Here is a 25,461-nt window from a genome sequence, read left to right as displayed (position 1 = left end):
AACTCAGCATACTGTGAAGGTACACCTTCTATCTGAACCTTGGTGGTACATACGGCCACTCTCTCTAAACAATAAAGTTGAAGAGAAATCGAGAGCCCAATATGGTGTAGTATGTCAAAATTGATTGGATAAATGAAACAGTGAGATGGTAATACTCACAAACACGGGTTACCACCTAGGTAACCACTCATTAGGCAGGTGAGGAGATTAAACCTGTCCTCACTCAGGATTAAGAAGTCGCTCTCTGTAGATAGGAAGAAAGGGGGTAGATCACTGGGGTGGACTCAAATATATTGGTAGGTGAACAGAGGCGCCAGAAGGATAAAAGAACATAACATTTTTAAAAAATTGCTGGGAGGAAGTGGTGGACTCGCCTCCGTTAAAGCAGACACCAAGGACTGTAAATGTATAGATATACACATTTATTGAAAATACCCCAAAGATGCAACGCGTTTCGCGGGCACAGCCCACTTCTTCAGGCAATAAGCAGGGGATAAACAACTGTAAACAAAAGACAGAGGCATAGCTATAAATGTTGCCATAAAAAGATAAACGGATTATTATTTAGTGTAATAAGAATAGTATTTCAAACATAGTGTTTAGTGATATGTTATAGTAGGGAGGTGATTGCAAGGAATGGGTCCGTGTAAACTACATAATGTGTATAGGGGAATGGACTAGATAACAGTGGTAAAAGGTAGTTAGTAAATCAGATTAGGTTGGTATCAAATTGACCGCTTTAGGTATATTTCAGTAGAAGGTAGGAAATGGAATAAATTGTTCAACTGAGGGCGTCATATATGTGCTTAAATGCACATGTGACGCCTTCTATATTGGCATGACGACACGTAATTTCCGCCGACGGATTTATGAACACACTCAGGATATTGTGGGACATAATTTACGATCCCCAGTAGCTAGACATGTAATTGCATGTGAGCTTAATCCATCAAATCGAATTTCGTTTAGCGCAGTTGACTGTGTTCATCAACCTCTCAGAGGTGGCGACTTTGAGAAACTGGTATTGCAGCGCGAGTGTCGCTGGATATACGAGTTGAAGGCCACGGTTCCACCTGGCCTTAATGATGAATTGAAATACTCCCCTTTTCTGTGAATAATTTACTATCCTGTGTGGGCTGATCTCCCTGGGACTATGGCTGTCGATGGGCTTCCGCCCGTGCCTTGGCAGCTCCTTCCCCCCTTTTGGGGATTGCTGGGGGACGAACTGGCCGTCCTTGCGTGCGGCGCGGGACGACACCCTTTTCCCTATTGGGACAATGAGAACCCCTTTCCTCCTTAGATGCACTTCGTGCATCGGAGGATTTATTAAAATTTATACATTCTGCAATACAACAAGAAATTATTATTACTACTAAAAAAAAAAAAAAAAAAAAAAAAAAAAAAAAAAAAAAAAAAAATGCGCTCACTGCTCACTTACATTTTAATTCTCCATCTATTTTCGTTCTGGCCCTTTTTTCCACCCTTCATCTTACATATTACTTTTTCTCATTACTGTACCTGACTACCTGTTTGTTCGTGGATAGTGGGCGCGGCGGGGTTCCGTAAAGGGGCGGTTACTTGCACCTGTGCGCGGACAGTTGGGCGCCGCTGGGTGGCAGACTGCTCACCCAGCGTATCGCCCAAAACTTGCTGTCTGCGCACGCTGGTCTGACTGCCCGGATGCGCGCATTGGGCATGCGCGCGCTGGGAGTACTCTGACCAGCCCGGGCTGCCTGGAACGCACAGGCCGCGCCTCCTCTGACACGCGGCCGGTGTACTTCCGGGAACAACGCCATTTATGGCGTGGGACACATCCATGGCTATACTGGGCATTACTTCAGCGGCCTGGAGTCCTGAGGAGCCGGATTACCGGCGAAACCGGTAGACTTAGCCTGCCGTAGCCCCTGCCATTCAGCCTGGCCTCTTTACAGCCTCCACACGGACCTGCACTCCTCCTTGCCATACAGGATGGCTTCCTTCCATGGACATGTGGACTAACGGAGATATACATCACCACAGGACCGGTAGCTATAACGCTGGTCCAAATGCTTTATTGGAGCTGGCTGCTTCTTACTTACTAAGGCTTTCTGCTCTTGTACTGTATGCTTTGGGACATTGATGTTGCGATTGGACATTACTAGTCCCATCTTTCTATCTCTGGTTACCATTGGCAGCGGAGAGGTTCTGGACTGCACCAGAGCTAGATATTGTTGCATATTTTCAGAACTGAAGCAGTTTTGCAATTATCCCTGGAATCCACATATACACTTCTGGAACTATTGCCTACTGAGCCTAGGATTTGGAGTTATTATTTATTGGCTGAAGGAACTATGCACCATACAGGCTGATATAGGCTACAAGCTTGGCAGGCTTACAGACCGCTTTTTTATCACTAATATGCTCATTCATTGTATAGAACATCAGCTTTTTTTTTTAAAAAATATGTATTAGGAACGTTAGTATTAATAAAATGTGTTTGTATTTTCTTATTTAATGACTCATAGAGTGCCCTGGCTGGCAGTTGGGTTCTGCCTTTTTCTTCACACAATACTTTTTTGTAGCCAGACCACTCTGAGCCATTTTCTAACTATGCATTTCTTACTATATTTTTGTTCAACAGTACAGTGTTGGTTGATACGCTCCACCTAGTCTTCTAGGCCTATAAGTATAGGCCACGCCCACTTTAAGCGTTTCACCCACTCTTCAGTTGAGGTATTGTTTATTATCTATATAGAATATAAATTTTCTTTTTGATTCTGTTTTTTACTTTATTTTCAGGGGATCTCTTTGGGGGTGGTCCCGCGTCTTGGGCTGGGTCGGGCATTTGCCGCTCCGGTGCCCCCAGATTGGGGGGTGGGCGCGCCTGGGCGCGGGCTTTTAGTGATGGCAGCCATGTTCCGCTGGGATAGCTTCATACAGGATTTACAAGGACAGAGGGATCGAGTTCCCTCTGGACCATTAGTCGATAAGGAAATATTATACAGCTTTAATCGTTTACAACGTTTATTAGAAACCAAGTCCAGGAAATACTGGGACTTGACATATATTGACAAATATATTGCCGAGCAGATTTGTCCTTACCATATGCGGGTTCAAATCTTTCCCACTTCACGACATGTGACCGAGGACTTTAAAAGGAGATGGGAATCAAATTTTGAAGGTAGTTCACAAGTAGCCTTAACATACATGAAGGAGTTACATCAAGCAGACATAAAATCCCTGGATAAACAAATTGAAGCACTCAATACTCGTCTAGAAATACATAAAGACAAGTCCATTTTCCTATCTAGAAATGAATTGTTGAGAAAACACATCCATAAATACAACTTGGATATTATCGACAAAAAGGAATCAAAATTCGAGAGAGACAAATTGTCATATAAAATGGGTCAAGCGTACCTATGGAATACAAATAAAAAACCATCAGGTAAGCCTCGACCTAGGCCCCAGACACCCACCCCAAATAACACAGGGGAAGCGTTGGATAGTTTATCTGAGGCTCATACCAGCGATGATGAAATTGCCTTAAATGCTCCTCAAGATCACCCTAGTGACACTAAACACATAGAGACTCCCACACAGGGGACTAATACGCCAACTGCACAAATTAAGAGAAAAGAAATGACTTCACCCCCGGAGGTTTCCGACTATTTAGAATCACAAAAAGACACGGACACTTTTTTATTGAGCACTCAGGCGTCCAACAAAATAAAAGGAAGAGAAAAAGACAAAGGAAAAGAAAAAGACAAAAAAATTGCGGTAAAGAATGCACAAATTCCAAAGAACCCCACACTTTCCCCACACCAAGTAAACCCCTCCAAGAAAATGAACATGGAGCAATATCTGCACCCGAAAAAATAAATGCTGATGAGAAAACAGTGATAAATCTTAGTCACACTCCACTAACACGCGACCAAATCTCTGTCCTATCATTAGGGCTTGGCTTTTCCCTGGCACAGAATATTGATAAATTCAACTGTGCCAAGGATTTAAACCTTTTTGCACGAAAGGTGATTTTGAAACTTCAACATAAAAAGAGAGAAGAGGCTCCCTTAGGAGGAGCCATACAAGACTGGTCTGACTTCACCAAAAAAGACTATAGGGCCCTTCGAGATTTGACAGCTTTATGGGAAGAGGGATACATACCAGATGAACAGCTGACAGTATTAGAGGAGGCTACCAATTCAAATATCAATGAAACACAGTTTAAAAATAAGTCTCGATACTTCCCATCTCTATCTACAAATCCAAGAGTCAGTGTCTTTGTGGAGATGGTGTTGAGGGATCTTGATACCCTGCATATGGGACACACTGCTGACAATCTTTCAAGAGTACAGAGACAGGCTCTCTCTGAACTAACACAAATGTCCATGATCACGGTGAAACCCTCTGACAAAGGGGGGAACATCGTCGTTATGGACAATGACCAATATGAAAATATGTGCTATCGCATTTTGAAAAATAAAGACTGGTATCAGAGGGCCTCTGCGTCCGGAGTCTTGAGGGACCAGGGCGTACTTTTTGGCATCATCGATTGGGCAGCAAGCAATGGTATCATATCTGGGGAGGTGTCGTCCTATTTGAAGATACCCCATCCTCAGATACCAACATTTTATGCGTTGCCAAAAATTCATAAATCTATGACGAACCCCCCAGGCAGGCCGATAATATCGGCCTGTGGGTCACTGACTGAAAATGTCAGCAAATACATTGACTATCATTTACAGAAACATGTGCAATCTCTGCCCTCATTTGTACAGGATACCATGCATGTGCTGCGCATCCTTGATGGCCTTCACGTGCGCCCTGGTACCCTCTTAGTGGCGCTGGACGTAGAGGCCCTATATTCAAGTATCCCTCACAAAGGAGGAATCCGAGCAGTGGCTAAGTTTTTGGACACTTTGCCCTGCACTGAGACTGATCATTCAATTTTTTTGTTAGAACTTTTGGAATTCCTTTTGACGCACAACCATTTTGTTTTTGGTTCCTCCCACTACCTCCAGGTGCAGGGCACTGCGATGGGGACCATGTGTGCCCCGTCGTATGCAAACCTGTACCTGGGGGCGTGGGAGGCGGAGATCTTTTCAAATGATGACTGGATTGAGTACCTGTGCCACGTGGAGGCGTGGCACAGGTACATTGACGATATTCTACTTCTCTGGACAGGAGGTGAATCACTATTATTGGAGTTTGTTGAAAAACTAAACTCCAATTCCCTCAATCTTAAACTAACCTGTGAATACAATACTAGGACCCTCCCGTTCCTTGATCTCTGGATAGAGATGGGAGAAGGGGGAGACCTGAGTACCAGACTTTTCAGAAAACCCACATCGTCTAACACTGTTTTACACGCTACTAGCTTTCATCCCCAACATCTGGTCAGGAGCATCCCTACTGGCCAATTTCTAAGGGCCAGGCGGAATTGCTCCTCACTTGAAACCTTTAAAGCGGAAGCTGCAGAGTTGAGACAGAGATTTAAAGCTAGAGGTTACTCTAGATCTAACATTGACAAGGCCTATCGTAGGGCCCTTAATTCAGATCGGGAAACCCTTTTGGGGTACCGCAAAAAAACCAATTCTTTTATGGAAACAGTGCCAATTATCACTACCTATAACAAACAACAGGACCAATTTCAAAAAATTCTCTCAAGACACTGGCACCTGTTAACGGATGACGTCAAAATTAGACAATGCGTGACAGACAAACCAAAGGTTATCTTTCGTAGAGCCCCCACCATTGCCAACAGATTGGTTAGGAGCCACTACATGGGAGGCTCTAGTGCCGACCCATGCAGAGAAAGGGGAGTCTTTCGATGTGGATCATGCAAACAATGTCCATTTATAAGAGTGGGTCGGTCTAATACCTTCCCACATGTCGGGAGAACTGTACAGGTGAAGCATTTTATAAATTGTTCAACTGAGGGCGTCATATATGTGCTTAAATGCACATGTGACGCCTTCTATATTGGCATGACGACACGTAATTTCCGCCGACGGATTTATGAACACACTCAGGATATTGTGGGACATAATTTACGATCCCCAGTAGCTAGACATGTAATTGCATGTGAGCTTAATCCATCAAATCGAATTTCGTTTAGCGCAGTTGACTGTGTTCATCAACCTCTCAGAGGTGGCGACTTTGAGAAACTGGTATTGCAGCGCGAGTGTCGCTGGATATACGAGTTGAAGGCCACGGTTCCACCTGGCCTTAATGATGAATTGAAATACTCCCCTTTTCTGTGAATAATTTACTATCCTGTGTGGGCTGATCTCCCTGGGACTATGGCTGTCGATGGGCTTCCGCCCGTGCCTTGGCAGCTCCTTCCCCCCTTTTGGGGATTGCTGGGGGGCGAACTGGCCGTCCTTGCGTGCGGCGCGGGACGACACCCTTTTCCCTATTGGGACAATGAGAACCCCTTTCCTCCTTAGATGCACTTCGTGCATCGGAGGATTTATTAAAATTTATACATTCTGCAATACAACAAGAAATTATTATTACTACTAAAAAAAAAAAAAAAAAAAAAAAAAAAAAAAGAAAGAAAAAAAAAAAAAAAAAAAAATTTTTTTTTTTTTTTTTTTTTGTTTGCTCTTTGAAATAGTTAATTAGCTTTTGAGATATTCAATGTTCTAATTACACATTTATGTCATCACTTGTCAATGTATGTATTATTAATATACAACTTTTTCCTACTATGGAGTTCCCCTTTAGCCCGGTGGTGTGGTTCCGTTCCGAATGGGGCCCGCATGCGCTCACTGCTCACTTACATTTTAATTCTCCATCTATTTTCGTTCTGGCCCTTTTTTCCACCCTTCATCTTACATATTACTTTTTCTCATTACTGTACCTGACTACCTGTTTGTTCGTGGATAGTGGGCGCGGCGGGGTTCCGTAAAGGGGCGGTTACTTGCACCTGTGCGCGGACAGTTGGGCGCCGCTGGGTGGCAGACTGCTCACCCAGCGTATCGCCCAAAACTTGCTGTCTGCGCACGCTGGTCTGACTGCCCGGATGCGCGCATTGGGCATGCGCGCGCTGGGAGTACTCTGACCAGCCCGGGCTGCCTGGAACGCACAGGCCGCGCCTCCTCTGACACGCGGCCGGTGTACTTCCGGGAACAACGCCATTTATGGCGTGGGACACATCCATGGCTATACTGGGCATTACTTCAGCGGCCTGGAGTCCTGAGGAGCTGGATTACCGGCGAAACCGGTAGACTTAGCCTGCCGTAGCCCCTGCCATTCAGCCTGGCCTCTTTACAGCCTCCACACGGACCTGCACTCCTCCTTGCCATACAGGATGGCTTCCTTCCATGGACATGTGGACTAACGGAGATATACATCACCACAGGACCGGTAGCTATAACGCTGGTCCAAATGCTTTATTGGAGCTGGCTGCTTCTTACTTACTAAGGCTTTCTGCTCTTGTACTGTATGCTTTGGGACATTGATGTTGCGATTGGACATTACTAGTCCCATCTTTCTATCTCTGGTTACCATTGGCAGCGGAGAGGTTCTGGACTGCACCAGAGCTAGATATTGTTGCATATTTTCAGAACTGAAGCAGTTTTGCAATTATCCCTGGAATCCACATATACACTTCTGGAACTATTGCCTACTGAGCCTAGGATTTGGAGTTATTATTTATTGGCTGAAGGAACTATGCACCATACAGGCTGATATAGGCTACAAGCTTGGCAGGCTTACAGACCGCTTTTTTATCACTAATATGCTCATTCATTGTATAGAACATCAGCTTTTTTTTTTTAAAAATATGTATTAGGAACGTTAGTATTAATAAAATGTGTTTGTATTTTCTTATTTAATGACTCATAGAGTGCCCTGGCTGGCAGTTGGGTTCTGCCTTTTTCTTCACACAGGAAATGGAATAAGTTGTAGCTGGCAAGATAAAGACTTACCAGCAATTCAGTTATAGCAAGCAGAGCACCTCTGTACTGTTGTGAGGTCGCTTTCTGCTTTAAATGTGTTAATGCTGGCAGCTCTGGCCTATCCAGAAGCTGCTCCAGTGTGGGTGGGTGGAGTCAGTGGCCATGGTGACCGAGAGTCCTCCAATCAGCTGCTGCCAGCTGTAAGGAGTAGATTGGTGTGCATGTGGTCTTACATAACATGCATGCTTTCTCTGCATGCACAGGGCGGTGTTGTCAGTGGGTGGAGTCAGTGGCCATGGGGACAGAGAGTCCTCCAATCAGCTGCTGCCAGCTGTACATAACATGCATGCTTTCTCTGCATGCACAGGGCAGTGTTTAGAAAGGGAACATGGAGCACAGTGGTGTGTTTGCTGCCATCTAGTGGTTCAAAAGAACAAGTACAGTGAAGAGACTTCAAATGTCATTATACATGCTGAAAGATAATGAAGATAAAAGCATGAACAATGTCCGACTTTTTACAATTGGTAAATAAAATAGTGTATACTTCTGAAATAATAATAATAATAATAATAATAATAAAATATATATAAAAAATATAATAAAAATTATATAAAAAAAAAAAATGTATAATAAAAAATAATGTGAATATGACATGAAGATATGAGCATAAAATCGAAGAACACATAAAAAACATAAAAACAATTGTAATATATCCAAATTATGAGGAGGCCATTGGCAAAAATTGTCCAGGCCTGGTAATATATAGTGTATAATCCCGTCTACGGTTTTGATACCGTAGACGAATATTTGCAGCTGTAATAATTATCATTGTATTAGAAGGATGATAATAATAGTCATAATGAAGATAATAATAAACATCAGTAATAGAAGATAAGATATAAATATACACATATATACATATACATATACATATACATATATATATATATATATACATATATACATATATATATATACATATATACACATACACACACAATGATATTTCTTTTATGTTGTCCGATTCTGCTGCGTACTAATTGGGTGGTTCTCCCCACATACTGGAGCCGGCACGGACAGGAGATGAGATAGATGACATATTTGGAGTCGCAAGTAAACCGTTTTTTCAAAGGGAAATTGCAGTTGGTACTGGTAGAAGAGAATGATACACTAGTGTTGATGAATTGGCAGGCTGTGCAGCGGGTCTTGTTACATGGAAAGCAGCCTGGTTTGAGTGGTTCTGAATGAGTGGGCAGGGGCTGTGTGGGCGGACGCAGTTTACTGGGTGCAAGAATGTTGCGGAGATTGGGAGCTCTCCTATATGTGATGGATGGTGCTTTGGGTAATAGCGGCCTTAAGAAGGGGTACTGCATCAGGATCTCCCATCTGCTGGTTAGAATGTCACGAATGTGCGAATGCTGGGCATTGTATTGAGTAATGAACCTTGGAGGGCCTGTGTTAGTTAGTTTTGCATCAGTACTCGGGGGGTTGGGGCGTTTGGCTTTAAATTTAGCGTTTTTTATCAAGGTCTTAGGATATTGGCGGTCCGTGAATTTTTTGGTGAGGATATTGGATTGGATGTCATATTGTGATGTATCTGTGCAATTCCTGTAGATTCTCCTGAACTGACTGTATGGTGTATTGGTAATCCAGGGGTGATGATGGAAACTTTTGAAGTGAATGTAATTATTGGCATCGACCGGTTTGAAATAAGTTTTTGTTTTGATGTGATTCAATTCGATGTATAGGGTAAGGTCAAGGTATTCTATGGAAGATGTGTGATGGTGGTATGTAAATTGTAACCCTGCTGGGTTGGAATTAAGATAATCAATAAAATGTGGGATGGTAGAAATGTCGCCTTTCCAAATAAAAATAAGGTCATCAATGTAACGTCTGTAAAATACTATATTATTGAAAAACTGGTTGCCAGGGGAGAGTTTCATTTGTTCGAGGTAACCCATCGTGAGATTAGCGTACGATGGGGCAAACGAACTCCCCATCGCCGTTCCGCTAATCTGATGGTAAACTTGTTCATTGAATGTGAAGATATTATTCTGAAGGATAAATTCAGCGCATTGTAGCAGAAACGTTTGTTGTGTTGTAGGCATGGAGGGATTGGGCGCTAGGAAATATTGTAGTGCGCTGAGGCCGAATGGATGGGGGATGTTGGTGTAGAGGGCAGAAACGTCACATGTCAGTCAGACATAGTCAGGCTGCCAGGGGACATCCTGCAATAAACAAATGAGTTGCTGAGAATCTTTGAGGAATGATGGAAGGGATTAGACATGTGTTTGTAAATGTTGATCAAGAAATTTGGAGAGATTGCTGGTGATTGAGTTGACTCCTGAAATAATCGGTCGGCCAGGAGGTTTATGGATACTTTTATGGATTTTGGGTAAATAATAAAAGTTCGGAGTGGTTGGTTGGGTGTTGATTATAAAATTCTCTAAACAATGCTGGTGACAGAATGGAGACCAACTTAACAATTGGCCGGAGCTCCAATCAATGTGTGGAGAGTGTTTCCTTAACCATGGCATACCCAGGATTACAGTGGAAGTGGCCATCTTAAGGACAAAAAACTGTAACCTTTCCTTGTGTAATACCCCTACATGACATAAAAAAACTGGCGTCTGTGAGAGGTCCTGCCTGCCCTGTAACGGAGAATCATCCACCTCTGTAACAAATATTCGCCTGTCTAAAGGAATCAGAGGTAGCCCCCATTTTTTAACAAAATCTGCATCAATAAAATTAGCCTCAGATCCCGAGTCTATAAATGCCTGGGTAGACAAAACATGGTCTTCCCAGGTAATAGAACAAGGGAGTAGTAATCGTTTATCAGGTAGAGGTAAAACTGGCTCGCCTAGGGTAGTACCTCTAGCTACACCAGGCGGCAAGCAACCGTGTTATGCCCCTGCCTGAGGATGTTAAGTTTCCTCTCGGCAGTCACGGCGATATCCGGATCATCGTAAATAATCGCCATTGTATCAAAAAAATTTTGTACTGAGGTCAACACCTCATGATCATTAGGAAGACTGTAAGCCCAAGTCTGAGAGTCCCCAGATAACAAGGTCTTGATGAAAGTTATCCTTTGACTCTCAGAACCTGAAGATACCAGTCTTATCTCAAAGTATGAGAGACATCGGCTTCTGAAATTACGAAAATCTGATTTATGCCCTGAAAATTTCTCAGGCATGGGCATTCTAGGCTCAGTAAGTGGAGGGGACTGCACTGGTGCTGCTGCTGTCTGGAGGGTACGTACTACCTCCGACAGCTGGGTGATCTGAGTCTGTTGGGAATTGACTGTCTTGGTTAAAGCGAAGCACATTGGTGGAGGCGCCCAAAAGTATGTTATAGCAACAGCTAGATAATTTTACTCATAAAATTAGATAAAAATAAAAATAAGTAAATAAAAATATATATGGTATGAGGAGGAGGTCTCTTACCTCCAAAGAAGACTCACGTGGGTAGAAAAAGGAGTCTTTATTAAAATAACGGTTATACTGTAGACAACGCGTTTCACGGGACTCAGCCCGCTTTCTCAGGTCAATAAAACAGATATCTAAAATAAAACATTTGTTTACAGCAATTTGCTCATAAAATTAAAACAAAACTCTGCACGACTAAGTTATCTCCACCTTTTTCTTGTTATACTATCACTGAAATATTATCTTACATCATATAAGATTACTAGACCTTCATTTTACAATACTTTCCTGTCTTGGTTAAAGCGTTCACCGCTGTGGTCAATGCCTCAACTTGGCGGCACAGTGCATCCGTAGACATCATGGTCTGCTGTTATGTTACGATTGGTGTCAGCAAACAGAAGTCTGGTTATTGAGTGATCTGCAGTATCACCAATAACCCAGACACTATACCTGATTATGTGGTGATCTGCGGAATCACCAATAATGCAAGTATAGCTAACAACAAATGTGTAAGCAAGTGGTAGTGCTTGGTGTAACAGTAGATACTGATAGAGTTAGCAAGACCTCACCAGAGGAGCTGGTGGGTACTATCAGTACAGAGGCCCTCACCAGAGACCAGGGCTCCCTGGTGAGTCAGGCTAGCAGAGTCGGTAACAGACAGGCAGATACAGTACAGAATCGGAAGGCAGAGAGTAAACGGAAAACAGGCAGGGTCGGCAGCTAGATCAGATGGGCTAAGGTACAGAATCACTGAGAGGAAGGATAGTCAGAACGAGCCAGAGTCATACACAGATAATCACAAGCAAGGTAAGTTAAATGCAGCTATCAAACAATTCCTATCTTGTGTGAAATCCCTGGTTTCCTCCCGGATCAAAGCACACTGGAACTATCTAGGTCTGAGTGCTAACACAAGGTATTCGCAACAGACGACAAGTTGCGAGTGACTCCTCAGCTCTTTTGAAGCTGAGGAGTCCCTGAGGCACGCCCCCACCGCCCAGCCAATCAGAAGCGGCAGGCGCCTCCAGTGACGTTAGCCGACCCGTAGGTCAGCTGATGCGCCTCTTCCCGGAATAAAGGTCGCGGCGATGCGCGCGCGCATGCTCTATTGCGACCTTGTGGGAAGCAGACAAACCCGTCCTCGACGCCCGAGGCACGGGTGCCTGATCGGGGAGGGAGGCAGCTGCGGTGGCGACGCTGTTCGCCGCAGCTGCCCCGCTATTCATTACAGTATGGACTCACCAACCATTCCAAAAGGTTACCTTGCCTGCAGTGCTGACTGCCTTCAGGATTCCCTCAGGGTCTGAGGCTGAATGGTAAACTGTGGCAAAGGGAACAGGAATTGGTGGGTGACTGCGCATACGTCACATTGGTGGCAGCGGTTTAATCAATCTTTGGCATCAGTCTGTTCACCGTATTACAAACCATCGGATGTGCCTATTCCCCGGATGGTAACGGTGCCAGATTAGACAGGATTGGGGCCCGTTGTCGCAATATTATCTGATGACCCAGCAACCGGTCTTATAACATCAGCTTGCTCACAGTCTTACAAGCCATAGGAGGCGATTATTCTCCAATGGTACAGGAGTAAGTTAGACAGGATCGCAGGGCTAGACGTCACAACTGCCCCATTAAATTTTCATATAAATTGGTCAGAAAAATTCAACACTCCCAATCTTATATCAAATAAAAATGGGATATTTGATCAGATTTCTCGAATGAAAGAAAAAAAAAAAAAAAAAAAACTTTAATTTTTTCTGTACAACCGATCGTTTTTATCAGATTGCTGTATAATTAGATCATTTTATTGTATGGTGTGTGGCCACCTTTATTAGAATATCGTCAGTATACCCAAATTCTACTACTACTTCAACCTGCACGTAAATTTACTGTGCACCCTTTTTACATGTATGCACTGGTAGATTCTGTTGAGTAAAAAAAAAAAGCCAAAGAACAGACGACTTTTATCACTCCAGAGGGTTCCTTTCAGTAGAAGGTAATGCCTTGCCTTTTTGTCCATATAACCCCCTACCAAAAATTTGAAGCTGCATACTTAGATGATGTAATAATACACAATTCAGGGCTAGAAGAAGCTAGACAGCTGGGGTATACCATAAGTTCAGGGGGGCACAGCCAATGGGCAGGCTACATCCCTGGCCCACATTAGCGGCTGGGAACTCCACATCTCCCAGCATACACCAGTGGCCAGGAATGCGCTGGACTTGTGGCCACTTTGAACTGCAGCCATGCGGCAGTGACAGCTGCAAGATTGATGCCTTTGTGGAGATGGGGCTACAGAGCAGATCCCGTAGGTAAGTTAATCAATGCTGACCACTCACAAAGCACACATTATTTAGGAACCTTCCTTAGGGGGAGGTTTGTTATAAATAATTTTATAGTTGAGGTGCTGAGTTTCCTTTAAACTGTCAGTCCTGGACACATCGGGATTGATTCACAAAGCCGTGCTAACTCAAAATTCGCAATTGCGCACGAAAAATCGTTACATGTTATAACGCGCGAAAAACACTAGCACGACCGTGCTTTGACTTAGCACGGCTTTGTGTATCAAGCCCACCATGTGCTACCCAAAATAAGGCTAATTTGAGTTGACTAATCAGCCCCTTTATTCTCACCTCAGAACTTATTTCAGCAAGAATATCAAATTCTGGTGCGGTTTTCTCACCTGAGCAGGTGTCTCAAGGAGAACAAACAATCCACCTGTGTTCGGCCAGTCTGGTTATACCATTATGAGAATATAATGCTGTCTTCATTCTACAGGTTGTACTGATGACATATCAAGCATTAAATGTGCCCACTTCATCGATGGGAATCTGAGTTTGGAAACACCAACGCAAATTGAACCTTTTTATATCACTTTGAAGAATCCCAGCTTCTCTTTACTGGGCTTCGCGTGGCCTTTCACAGGCAGCAGAAAGACCCCCATTCATGGAAATGTGCTGGTCTATTTCAAAACGCTCTGTCCAGGAAATCCAAAGTATCAAGAGTACAAAATGCATCTGTTTCTCTTGGCTTCAATGCCCAACAATAAACAGGTAAAACTGAGTTCCATATAGAGTCAGCAAGCCCGAATGCAATTACAAAACTTACCAGTGCTTGCTATTTTTAGTATGTCAGATGAGTGAGAAGCTCATCACCTGCTCAGTGGCGTTCCTACCATAGGGCGGCATGGGGCGCCCCGCACCGGGTGTCGGGTGCCCCAGGGGGTGTCACCAAGGCCTCCCACAGAGGCCTGGGCACTATGCAGGCAGGACAGGAGGGGGAAGCAACCCGGAAAGGAGGGGTGACGGGGAAAGCGGCGGGGAGGGGGGCCGGACCCCCCACCTCCCTCACCTGGGTCCCCTCCTTCTGGCGCTTCCCCCTCCTAATTAGCAGCAGCTTGATGAGCGGGCAGGAGCGGGCGGAGAAGACTTACTCACCTACTTCCTGCGTTCCAGGCGATGGCGCATAGCGTCATCGTCACCTGACGCTGGTCTCCACCTTCTCCACCGCCCACTGTGCTTCCTGATTTGCGGAAGCACAGTGAGCGACAGAGAGACCAGCGTCACGTGAGGATAACGTTATGCGCCATCGCCTGGAGCAGGTGAGTAAGTCCTCCCCGCCCGCTTCGCTAAGCTGCTGGCTGCTGCTAATTAGGAGGGGGAAGCGCCGGAAGGAGGGGACCCCGCCACCCCACCTTCCAAGCTTCCCTCATACCAGGGGCACCTTGGCTACACCGGGGGCCACTATGCTACACCGGGGGCCACTATGCTACACCGGGGGGCACCTATGCTACACCGGGGGCACCTATGCTACACCGGGGGCCACTATGCTACACCGGGGGCCACTATGCTACACCGGGGGCCACTATGCTACACCGGGGGCCACTATGCTACACTGGGGGCACCTATGCTACACTGGGGGCCACTATGCTACACTGGGGGCCACTATGCTACACTGGGGGCCACTATGCTACACTGGGGGCCACTATGCTACACTGGGGGCCACTATGCTACACTGGGGGCCACTATGCTACACTGGGGGCCACTATGCTACACTGGGGGCACCTATGCTACACTGGGGGCACCTATGCTACACTGGGGGCCACTATGCTACACTGGGGGCCACCTATGCTACACTGGGGGCACCTATGCTACACTGGGGGCACCTATGCTACACTGGGGCCACTATGCTACACTGGGGCCACTATGCTACACTAGGGCCACTATGCTACACTAAACTATACTGGGGCCACTATGCTATACTGGGGCAACTATACTAGCTATACTGGGGCAGTGGCGGTGCCAGGGGGGTGGTTTGGGTGCTGAAGCACCCCCAGCGTGAACTGCTATTCGGCGTCTAATAGACGCTGTGTCAGTTCACTGACAGCAGCAGCCCGCAGCTCCAACAGCGGCAGAGCAGGGCTACAGTAAAATGGCGTCCGAAGCCCTGCTCTGGAGACGGAGTCTGCAATGCAGGGCTTCGAGCGCCATTTTCCCGTAGCCCTGCTCTCAGCGCGGGAGTTTCAGTTGCTGGCTGGCTGCAGAGGATCGTGAGAGCTGCGCGCCGGACGGAGGCCGGGACAGGAGGTCTGCTGCTGCTTCAGGTGAGTAAACTTTTATTTAATTTATATTAGCAGGTGTATCGACTGTTCTGGCCAGGTCTGCTACATGATTGCATGTATTTTCTGGGCAAATCTGCCGACATGATTGCATGTATTTTCTGGGCAAATCTGCCGACATGATTGCATGTATTTTCTGGGCAAATCTGCCGACATGATTGCATGTATTTTCTGGGCAAATCTGCCGACATGATTGCATGTATTTTCTGGGCAAATCTGCCGACATGATTGCATGTATTTTCTGGGCAAATCTGCCGACATGATTGCATGTATTTTCTGGGCAAATCTGCCGACATGATTGCATGTATTTTCTGGGCAAATCTGCCGACATGATTGCATGTATTTTCTGGGCAAATCTGCCGACATGATTGCATGTATTTTCAGGGCAAATCTGCCGACATGATTGCATGTATTTTCTGGGCAAATCTGCCGACATGATTGCATGTATTTTCTGGGCAAATCTGCCGACATGATGGAACGTGTTTTTTGGGCAAATCTGCCGACATGATTGAACGTGTTTTTTGGGCAAATCTGCCGACATGATTGAACGTGTTTTTTGGGCAAATCTGCCGACATGATTGAACGTGTTTTTTGGGCAAATCTGCCGACATGATTGAACTATTTTCTGGTCAAATCTGTTCACATTACGTGTATTTTCTTGAGAAAACCTGAACAATTATGTGAATTTTCTGGGGAAAGGCCCACTGTCTTTGTGTTGCACTTTTAAGGGGAACCCGAGGTGAGAATAATATTGGGCTGCAATATTTATCTCCTTTTAAGCAATACCAGCTGCCTGGCTGCTGTGCTGGTCCTCTGCATCTAATTCTTTCAACCATAGACCCTGAATAAGCATGCAGCAGGTCAGGGGTTTCTGACAATATTGTCAGAACTGACAAGATTAGCTGCATGATTGTTTCTGGTGTAATTCAGTTCACTACTGCAGCCAAATAGATCAGCAGGGCTGCCTATTGTTTAAAAGGAAATGAATATGGCAGCCTCCATATCACTCTTATCCCGGGTTCACTTTAAATTAGTTAGCTCTGCCCTCATCCGGTCATGGCCACGCCCACTTTTCGCCGCGGCGCGCGATGCGCGCCGCATGTTATAGCCGCACCCATTTTTTGTTAGCTATACTGGTGCCACTATACTATACTAAGGACAACTTTAGGGGGGGGAGCGAGCCTACACCTGGCATTACCCGCCGTGTCACGTTTAGCATGCCACATTTGCTGTTTTTTGGTTTTTTTATGGGGGGGGGGGGGGTGTCTTTTTAATACCCAGCACCGGGTGTCAAATGCCCTAGGTACGCCACTGCACCTGCTTAAGATTCACTAAACCTGCGTCTTACACACAATTAGTAGAGTGTAATGCACTGCATGTAATATATTATATTGCACTCTACTCATCATGGAGTAAGACTCGGGCCTAACAATAGACCCTGCAAGAGATGCAGCTGCAGGGGGACCTAGAAGCAGCAGGGGGTCCTGTGGGGGGGGGGAGAAGTTTTTTTTCCCCTGTCCTCAGAGACTGACAACTAAGGGCACGGAGAAAAAAATCTTTCTGCTCTATGCACAGTTGTTCTAATGACTGCATTTGCTTAGCCACTGATAAGGAATCATACAAAGATTTGTACGCAGTCCCTATTCAGTGTGCAGCAGGCTCTTGTTTTCAGAGCTCAGCCCCCAACCTCTCTACCCCTCCCCAAGTACTGTGTACTGTAGTGATGCTGGAGGAGTCTGCAGAGCCAGTTCTGATCCATCAGAGATGGAAAATTTTTGCTTACAATCGCACATTTTCACCCGCCATTGTGTGCGGAAGTTCACGATTGCGTGCAAAAATGTGCGCAAAAACACTGCCGTGTCCATGCTATGAGTTAGCACGGTTTAGTGGATCAAGCCCCATGTGTGTCTGTTTGTGTGAAAACGTGCCCATCTAGCACAGAAGCTAATGTAATTGATAGAGAAAATGTGTGCAGTGCTTCACTGCTTTCTGGTTTTATCTGCATGGGGAAAACACATTCAAGTGTGCACTAGCCAATTGAATAACATTGGTTCTCAGTTTACCTGTGCATAAAGCGAGGGGAGGGGGCCCCTTCCAAAGTTTTGCAGGGGGGCCCAGTGATTTCTAGTTACACCCCTGGTAAGCAGGCTTAGACTGAGTGACCGAACTGCCGATTTTTTCATCGGTGGGCCCCGGCCGCCCCGCCTCCTGGGGGCCCCAGTGCTGAGAAGGAGGGGGCACAGCGCAGGAAGGGGGGAAATTGGGCACAGAGTGGCGGGGAGGGGGGGAAGCCTCCCCCCTCCCTCACCTAGGGCCCCCCCTTCCCCACCCCTCCAGAATCACAGCCAGCGGCAGCAGCAGGGAATAGCTTACCGAGTCAGATCGATAGCTCTGCGTGCCGCTGGTCTGGTCTTCTGCACTGCACTGTCCAATCACACACTCACAGTACTTCCTGTGAGAGCGTGATTGGACAGTGCAGTGCAGGAGACCAGACCAGCAGCAGCACGCAGAGCTATCTGATCCGGTAAGTGATTCCCGCTCGCTGCCGCTGCTGGCTGCAATTTTGGAGGGGGGGGGGGGGAGCGCGGAAGAGGGGGCCCTAGCCTAGGTGAGGGGATATTTGTGGGAATATCTGCTGCCAATCTAATTGCAATTTGTGGGGAAATCTGCCGCTAATCTGATTGCATTTTGTGAGGATATCTGCCGCCAAACTGATTGCATTTTGTGGAAATATCTGCTGCCAATCTAATTGCATTTTGTGTGGATATCTGCCGCCAATCTAATTGCAATTTGTGGGAATATCTGCCGCTAATCTAATTGTATTTTGTGGGGAAATCTGCCGCCAATCTAATTGTATTTTGTGGACAAATCTGCTGCCAATCTGATTGCATTTTGTGGGGATATCTGCCGCCAATCTAATTGCATTTTGTGGGGATATCTGCTGCCAATCTGATTGTATATTGTTGGGAAATCTGCCGCCAATCTGATTGCATTTTGTTGGGAAATCTGCCGCCAATCTGATTGCATTTTGTTGGGAAATCTGCCGCCAATCTGATTGGTAGCAGATACCCCCACAAAATGCAATCAGATTGGCAACAGATACCCCCACAAAATGCAATCAGATTGGTAGCAGATACCCCCACAAAATGCAATCTGATTGCATTTTGTGGGGGTATCTGTTGCCAATTTGATTGCATTTTGTGGGGATATCTGCTGCCAATTTGATTGCATTTTGTGGGGAAATCTGCCGCCAATCTGATTGCATTTTGTTGGAAAATCTGCTGCCATTTGACTACTTGATGAATTATCATGAAGCATGTAACTACTTGATTATTTTATCTAAAATGTATCTGGTCAGATCTAATCTCTGTGAATAACACCGCTACTTATTTTGTGGGTTTTTTTTGTTTGTTTTTTTAAGTCTGCCCGTGACTCATCATGACCACGCCCATGTTCCAGTGCGTGGTGACACCGCGCGTGCCGCATGTGGACATATCCCTATTGGAGACTGTCCTCAGAAGTTCTCACAATCTATTCCCTATCATAAAATCATGCAAAATTTGTAGAGTACATGTGTATGTGAGCCCAAAATGGGGGGGAGGAGGAGAAGGAGAGGGGGGCGGTCCCCAGGCTGAAACTCCCTTGGTGGGCCTTAGTGTCCCAGTCCAACCCTGCTGGTAAGACTTTGTGCATGTTACTAGTTAAAAGGCCTGCCCATTAAGAAACGGGCGCTAGGCCTCAGCCGCTACAACCCTCCCCTGCAAGCGCATGGACGTGCTCCCATGCATGGCTGCACTCTCTCGCACACAGCCATGTTCCCACGTGCATGCCTGTCCTCGTCTGCCGCACATGCGAGCCAGGTACAACGCAGGGACACAGGAGGATGCAGCAACAGGGGTTTTATTATATAGAATTCTGCTTACCGCAGTTTAGTAAATATACCCCATTGACTGTTTTGGTGCCCCCTGCATTTAAAATGCCTTGTCCACCATACTGGCTGGTGTGATTAGGTTGGGTTGCACTGTGAGGAGCTCCTTTATATTGATCCATACCTGCCAGCATAGATCATGAAATGCGAGGGGGGGGGGGGTGAGACTGAGGGCAGAATTTCTTCCCCTTTCCTGGATTTGTGCAACAACCCACCAACACCCCCCCCCACACACACACACTTCCATATCCATATCATGGACAAGGCCTTATTCTTAAGAAGAAAGACAATCGAGAGCCTCCAATAGTGTATTACTGTTGTATAATTGGCATAGGTGGAAGGACAATTCAAGTTATATTCACAAGTCTGGGTTGCCGAGATATGGCAACCACTTCAATCGCAGACGAGGAGATTAGACCTGTCCTCGCTCAGGTTAAAAAGTCGCTCTCCATAGAAGGAAAAAAAGAGGGGTATCAACACCCATCCACCAGGTGGATCAAATTGTGCTATAGTATACAGAGGCGCTAATAGAATAAAAGTAGTACCAATTAAAATCAATAAAATGTGGGTGGTAAGGGTGGACTTACCCGCCCAACAAGAAACACAAGCACTGGTTCAAGTGTAGTACAAATAACATTAAATTTAATTAGTACTCCCAGTAAAAAACAGTTTGCAACGCGTTTCACGGGTCCCAAGCCCGCTTCCTCAGGCAAAAAAAAACATGCAGGCAGGAGCAACAGTGTCCTTGTGTAGACGAGTGTGGCGCCTTTGCAAGGACACTGTTGCTCCTGTCTGTATGTTTTTTTGCCTGAGGAAGCGGGCTTTGGACCCGTTAAAACGCGTTGCAAACTGTTTTTTACTGGGAGTACTAATTAAATTTAATGTTATTTGTACTACACTTTAACTAGTGCTTGTGTTTCTTGTTGGGCGGGTAAGTCCACCCTTACCACCCACATTTTATTGATTTTAAATTGGTACTACTTTTATTCTTTTGGCGCCTCTGTATACTTTAGCACAAGGCCTTATTCTTATCTCATGCATGGAAAGTTGGGAGTAACTACCCGCACACGTGGAGGTAGGTCCCTGTGGAGCATCATTGCCAGGTAGCCCTGACACCAGCGTGGAGCCACCAACACTATTGGTCACCTCCATCATTCCACACCAGCACTACTGTAAGTGAGCCCTGCCAAAAACATCCTTTAAATTTCCAACCAAGGCTCCCCATTGGTACACTGGTTGTACCAATGAAGATTCCCATTGGCCAGTTAACAGGCCAGCAGCAGATTCAAAATGTTTTCTGCTGAGGCTCCCTACACTGTACTATTATAGCAATACATGAAATCATAACAGTGCTCAGTGTATTGACTAATAGGAAACCCTTCCGAACATACCTCTGGGCTCAGTTTACACTAGCTGATGACCCAGCATTGCCCTGGTATGTAGTTGTCTGGTGTTGGCTTCGCCCATTTTTTCTAACCCTAGCACACAATTACTCAATGTCCTAGTTTGTGAACTTTGCGGTCTTTGGCATCAATAATTTGCATTGAAAAGAAACAAATCTGATTGGCTGTGGCTCCACCCCCTTTTATGAATTTGAACCCCAGTCATCCAATGACCAACTGTACCCACTGATGACCAGGCATTGCCCGGGTATGTATTTGGCTGGTGCTGGCTGTGCCCTGCCCACTTTGTTAACTCTAACACACAATTACTCAATGCCCAAGTTTGTGAGCTTTGTGGTCTTTGTCATCAATAATTTGCATTGAAATGAAACAAATCTGATTGGCTGTTTGTGGCTCTACCCCCTTTTATGCATTTGAACCCCAGTAACCCGATGACCAACTGTACCAGGTTTGAGGCTTGTGCCATTAACAGTGCAAGAATGGCAGCAATTAAATATTCCCCTTGAAAATCAATAGGTGAATTTTGATTGGCTTTTGTAGTCTGCACCCACTTTTCTGAATTACAAACTCAGTCACCCAGTGATGAACCCTGCCATTAACAGTGTAAGAAGGGCTGAAGTTTACATTTTGCCAGTGAAATTTGTATTTGTCTCCGCCCACTTTTTGGTTATGGGAATAAAAAGTATCCTATATGTTATTCCAGGTAATGTACTATGTGTGTGCCAAATTTCATTCAAATCCGTTCAGCCATTGTTGCGTGATCGAGTAACAAACATCCAAACTTTCCCATTTATAATATTAGTGAGATTATGTCTGGTCAGGTGTCCTTTGACCACTTCAGGTTCCAAGGTTTTTACCCCTTTAAGGAATATTGTAGGGGGGGGGGGGGTCGGGGGAAAATGAATTGAACTTACCCGAAGCTTCTAATGGTCCCCCGCAGACATCCTGTGCCCGCGCAGCCACAGACCATACTGGGCTTGCGCATTATGCTCCTGGTGACATCAGCGGGAGCGAGCACACGGACGCACAGGCGCAGTGGTTTTCAGACTTTAAAGTCTGAAATTCCAGAAGTGAACCGGAGGTGGGGCCGGAGCATCGGTGAGTGGCTGCGCAGGCACAGGATGTCTGCGGGGGACCATTAGAAGCCCTGGGTAAGTTCAACTCATTTTCCCCCGACACCCCCCCCCCCCCCCTACAGTATTTCTTTAAGGTTCCTGAAAATTTAAGCATATCAGTTGTGTCGCAATTGATAAAGAAATAACTTTTTATTACCTATGCCATCAAAGTAATAAATACGTTGTTTTTTTCTCAACAAAATAGGCTTTCTTTCAGTAATATCTTTCTCCAAGTATTTTTTAATTTCATATGCACTTGAAGAAGTTTTGGCATAAATGCAAAAATTATGCATTTTCTCAGGTTTCCCCTTCCTAATTTTACATGACAAGTGCCACATTTGTAAAACTCCTCAAAATACAAGACTTGGCTTGGTTAAAATGATACCATGCGTGCCATATTTCATCACTAATTGGGTATGTAGTGTTCCATTATCACCAGCCTGTGCGTCTGTAGTGATTGCATGCAATCGCTAGGGCGCACAGTTTGGGGACCCCAGTGCTGTATAGATGCATTTCTAGGCAACAACATAGCAATGCATCCAAATAGCGATGGATTCCAGAGCTGTCACCCTAGTGATCGTATCTGATCGATATGGGCAGCAGCCATTACAAGTGTCTGTAAACCTTGATGTCAAGTATAGTTGACACAAGTTTATTAGTCTGGAAGGGGTTGAAACTTAAAAAGAAAAGAACACTATTTTTTTTAATGGTTCTCTGTTACTTTAGTTTTAAAAATGTTTGTTTTCTCCTAAGTTTATGTGAACGATTGCTGGTAGCAGTAATCATTCACTATTGCAAGAGTGCATGCGTGACGTGCAAGCGCGACATGCATGCGCGGGAGCGTGAACAGCAGCATTCTGCACTGGACGTACCTCATACATCCAGGAACACAGAGAGGCGCAGATCTGGACGTACGAGGTATGTCTGAAAACAATAAGAATGAAGGTGGCTTTTGAAGTTAAATATTTTCAGCCTTTTCTCATTGGAGTGTGACTAAAGCAAAAAAACTGATTTTTAGAGTGAACAAATCACAGTAAGCCTTAAGTTCTAGAATTCTCATGGGCTGGAGATCAGTAGAATTCTCTCCAGGGACACTTCTGCATGAAGTTCATACATTCTCTCGGAGGCCCGGTGCACACCAAAACCCGCTAGCAGATCCGCAAAATGCTAGCAGATTTTGAAACGCTTTTTTTTATTTTTCTGTAGTGTTTAACCTAGCATTTTGCGGTTTTGGGACGCATTTTTGGTGTAGTAGATTTCATATATTGTTAAAGTAAAGCTGTTACTGAACAGCTTCGGCAACAAAAACACCTGGCAAACCGCTCTGAAGTGCCGTTTTTCAGAGCGGTTTGCGTTTTTCCTATACTTCACATTGGAGGCAGAAACGCCTCCGCAATCCAAAAAATGCCTCACCCCGGGAGTATGCGTTTCAGCAAAACGCCTCCCATTCTGGTGTGAACCACCCCACTGAGATACATTGACCAAGCGTATCCGCAGCCGCAAGCGGCTGTGAAAACGCCAGAAAACCTGCTCGGTGTGCACCAGCCCTTACAGATGCTTGTTCAGCTCTTTCAGTTAGGAGTTGTGTTCACATCTTCTCCTTTCTATTAAGTATCTAGACAAAGAAAAGAAGATCATTGGATTTCAGAGAATAGCAAAGCCTATCCAGCCCATCACCACTGTATATCCTGGCACAAAATACCTCATCACAGGAAAGCCAGGAGGAACGGTTCGTCCCCTGGTAAGCATTCCATCTTCTGTTCAAATATTTATCCAAATGTATTTCACAGTTCCGTAGATTTACAGAAAGTGAGAGTATGTGTTTGTTTATGGTGACTGCAAAATTACCTGTTTTTTTGAAGGTTTATTATGGATTTTAACTAGAGTGACCAGATTTTTCTGGGTTCAACCTGGGGCGGGGGGTTTGCGGCGCCGAAAGTTGGGGGCGTGGCCATGACATTGTGTGGGTGGAGCTAACGGAATGATGTAACAGCGAGGCATAAGAAAGCAGTGTTTCCGCCATGATGTGGTGATACGAGGATTCGCATCATGGGTGTGCAGAAACTGTGTGATGCTATTTATTAGTATACCATAACCTCAAAGCAGCAAATATAGCCAACTATGACCGTTCAATAATAAATGCAGCAAACAGTTACCCCGGACACCACAAAATAAACGCAATGTGGGCAAAATTTCACCAGAAAATAAAACGCAATGTGGGCAACATTTCACCAGAAAATAAAACGCAATGTGTACAACATTTCAGCAGTAAATAAACGCAATGTGGGCAACATTTCAGCACGAAACAACACAATGCGGGCAACATTTCAGCAGTAAATAACGCAATGTGGGCAACATTTCAGCACGAAATAACACAATGCGGGCAACATTTCACCAGAAAATAACACAATGTGGGCAACATTTCAGCAGTAAATAAATGCAATGTGTGCAACATTTCAGCAGTAAATAAATGCAATGTGTGCAACATTTCAGCAGTAAATAAATGCAATGTGTGCAACATTTCAGCAGTAAATAAACGCAATGTGTGCAACATTTCAGCAGTAAATAAACGCAATGTGTGCAACATTTCAGTAGTAAATAAACGCAATGTGTGCAACATTTCAGCAGTAAATAAACGCAATGTGTGCAACATTTCAGCACTAAATAAATGCAATGTGTGCAACATTTCAGCAGTAAATAAATGCAATGTGTGCAACATTTCAGCAGTAAATAAACGCAATGTGTGCAACATTTCAGCAGTAAATAACACGTGTGCAACATTTCAGCAGTAAATAAATGCAATGTGTGCAACATTTTAGCAGTAAATAAACGCAATGTGGGCAAAATGTTAGCAGTAAATAACGCAATGCGGGCAACATTTCAGCACGAAATCACGCAATGCGGGCAACATTTCAGCACGAAATAACGCAATGCGGGCAACATTTCAGCAGTAAAAAACGCAATGCGGGCAACATTTCAGCATGAAATAACGCAATGTGTGCAACATTTCAGCAGTAAATAAACACAATGTGTGCAACATTTCAGCTGTAAATAAACGCAAATTTGGGCCACATTTCAGCAGTAAATAA

At 45.0% G+C, this 25,461-nt stretch overlaps 1 protein-coding gene across 4 annotated transcripts in view; it reads left to right on the top strand.

Annotated features, from left to right (window-relative positions):
* Window positions 1-25,461, top strand: part of LOC137524204 (uncharacterized) — a 624,050-nt gene that overhangs the window by 447,546 nt on the left and 151,043 nt on the right. For all 4 annotated transcript variants that reach the window (XM_068243802.1, XM_068243801.1, XM_068243800.1 and 1 more), the window contains 2 exons: window positions 14,087-14,361; window positions 23,985-24,113. In XM_068243802.1, the coding sequence (XP_068099903.1) occupies window positions 14,087-14,361; window positions 23,985-24,113 (404 nt within the window). The remainder of the gene's footprint in view (window positions 1-14,086; window positions 14,362-23,984; window positions 24,114-25,461) is intronic.

Source organism: Hyperolius riggenbachi, chromosome 7 (genome assembly GCF_040937935.1).
Source record: "Hyperolius riggenbachi isolate aHypRig1 chromosome 7, aHypRig1.pri, whole genome shotgun sequence".
Lineage (NCBI taxonomy): Eukaryota > Metazoa > Chordata > Amphibia > Anura > Hyperoliidae > Hyperolius > Hyperolius riggenbachi.
This window is presented reverse-complemented; position numbering and strand designations above follow the sequence as displayed.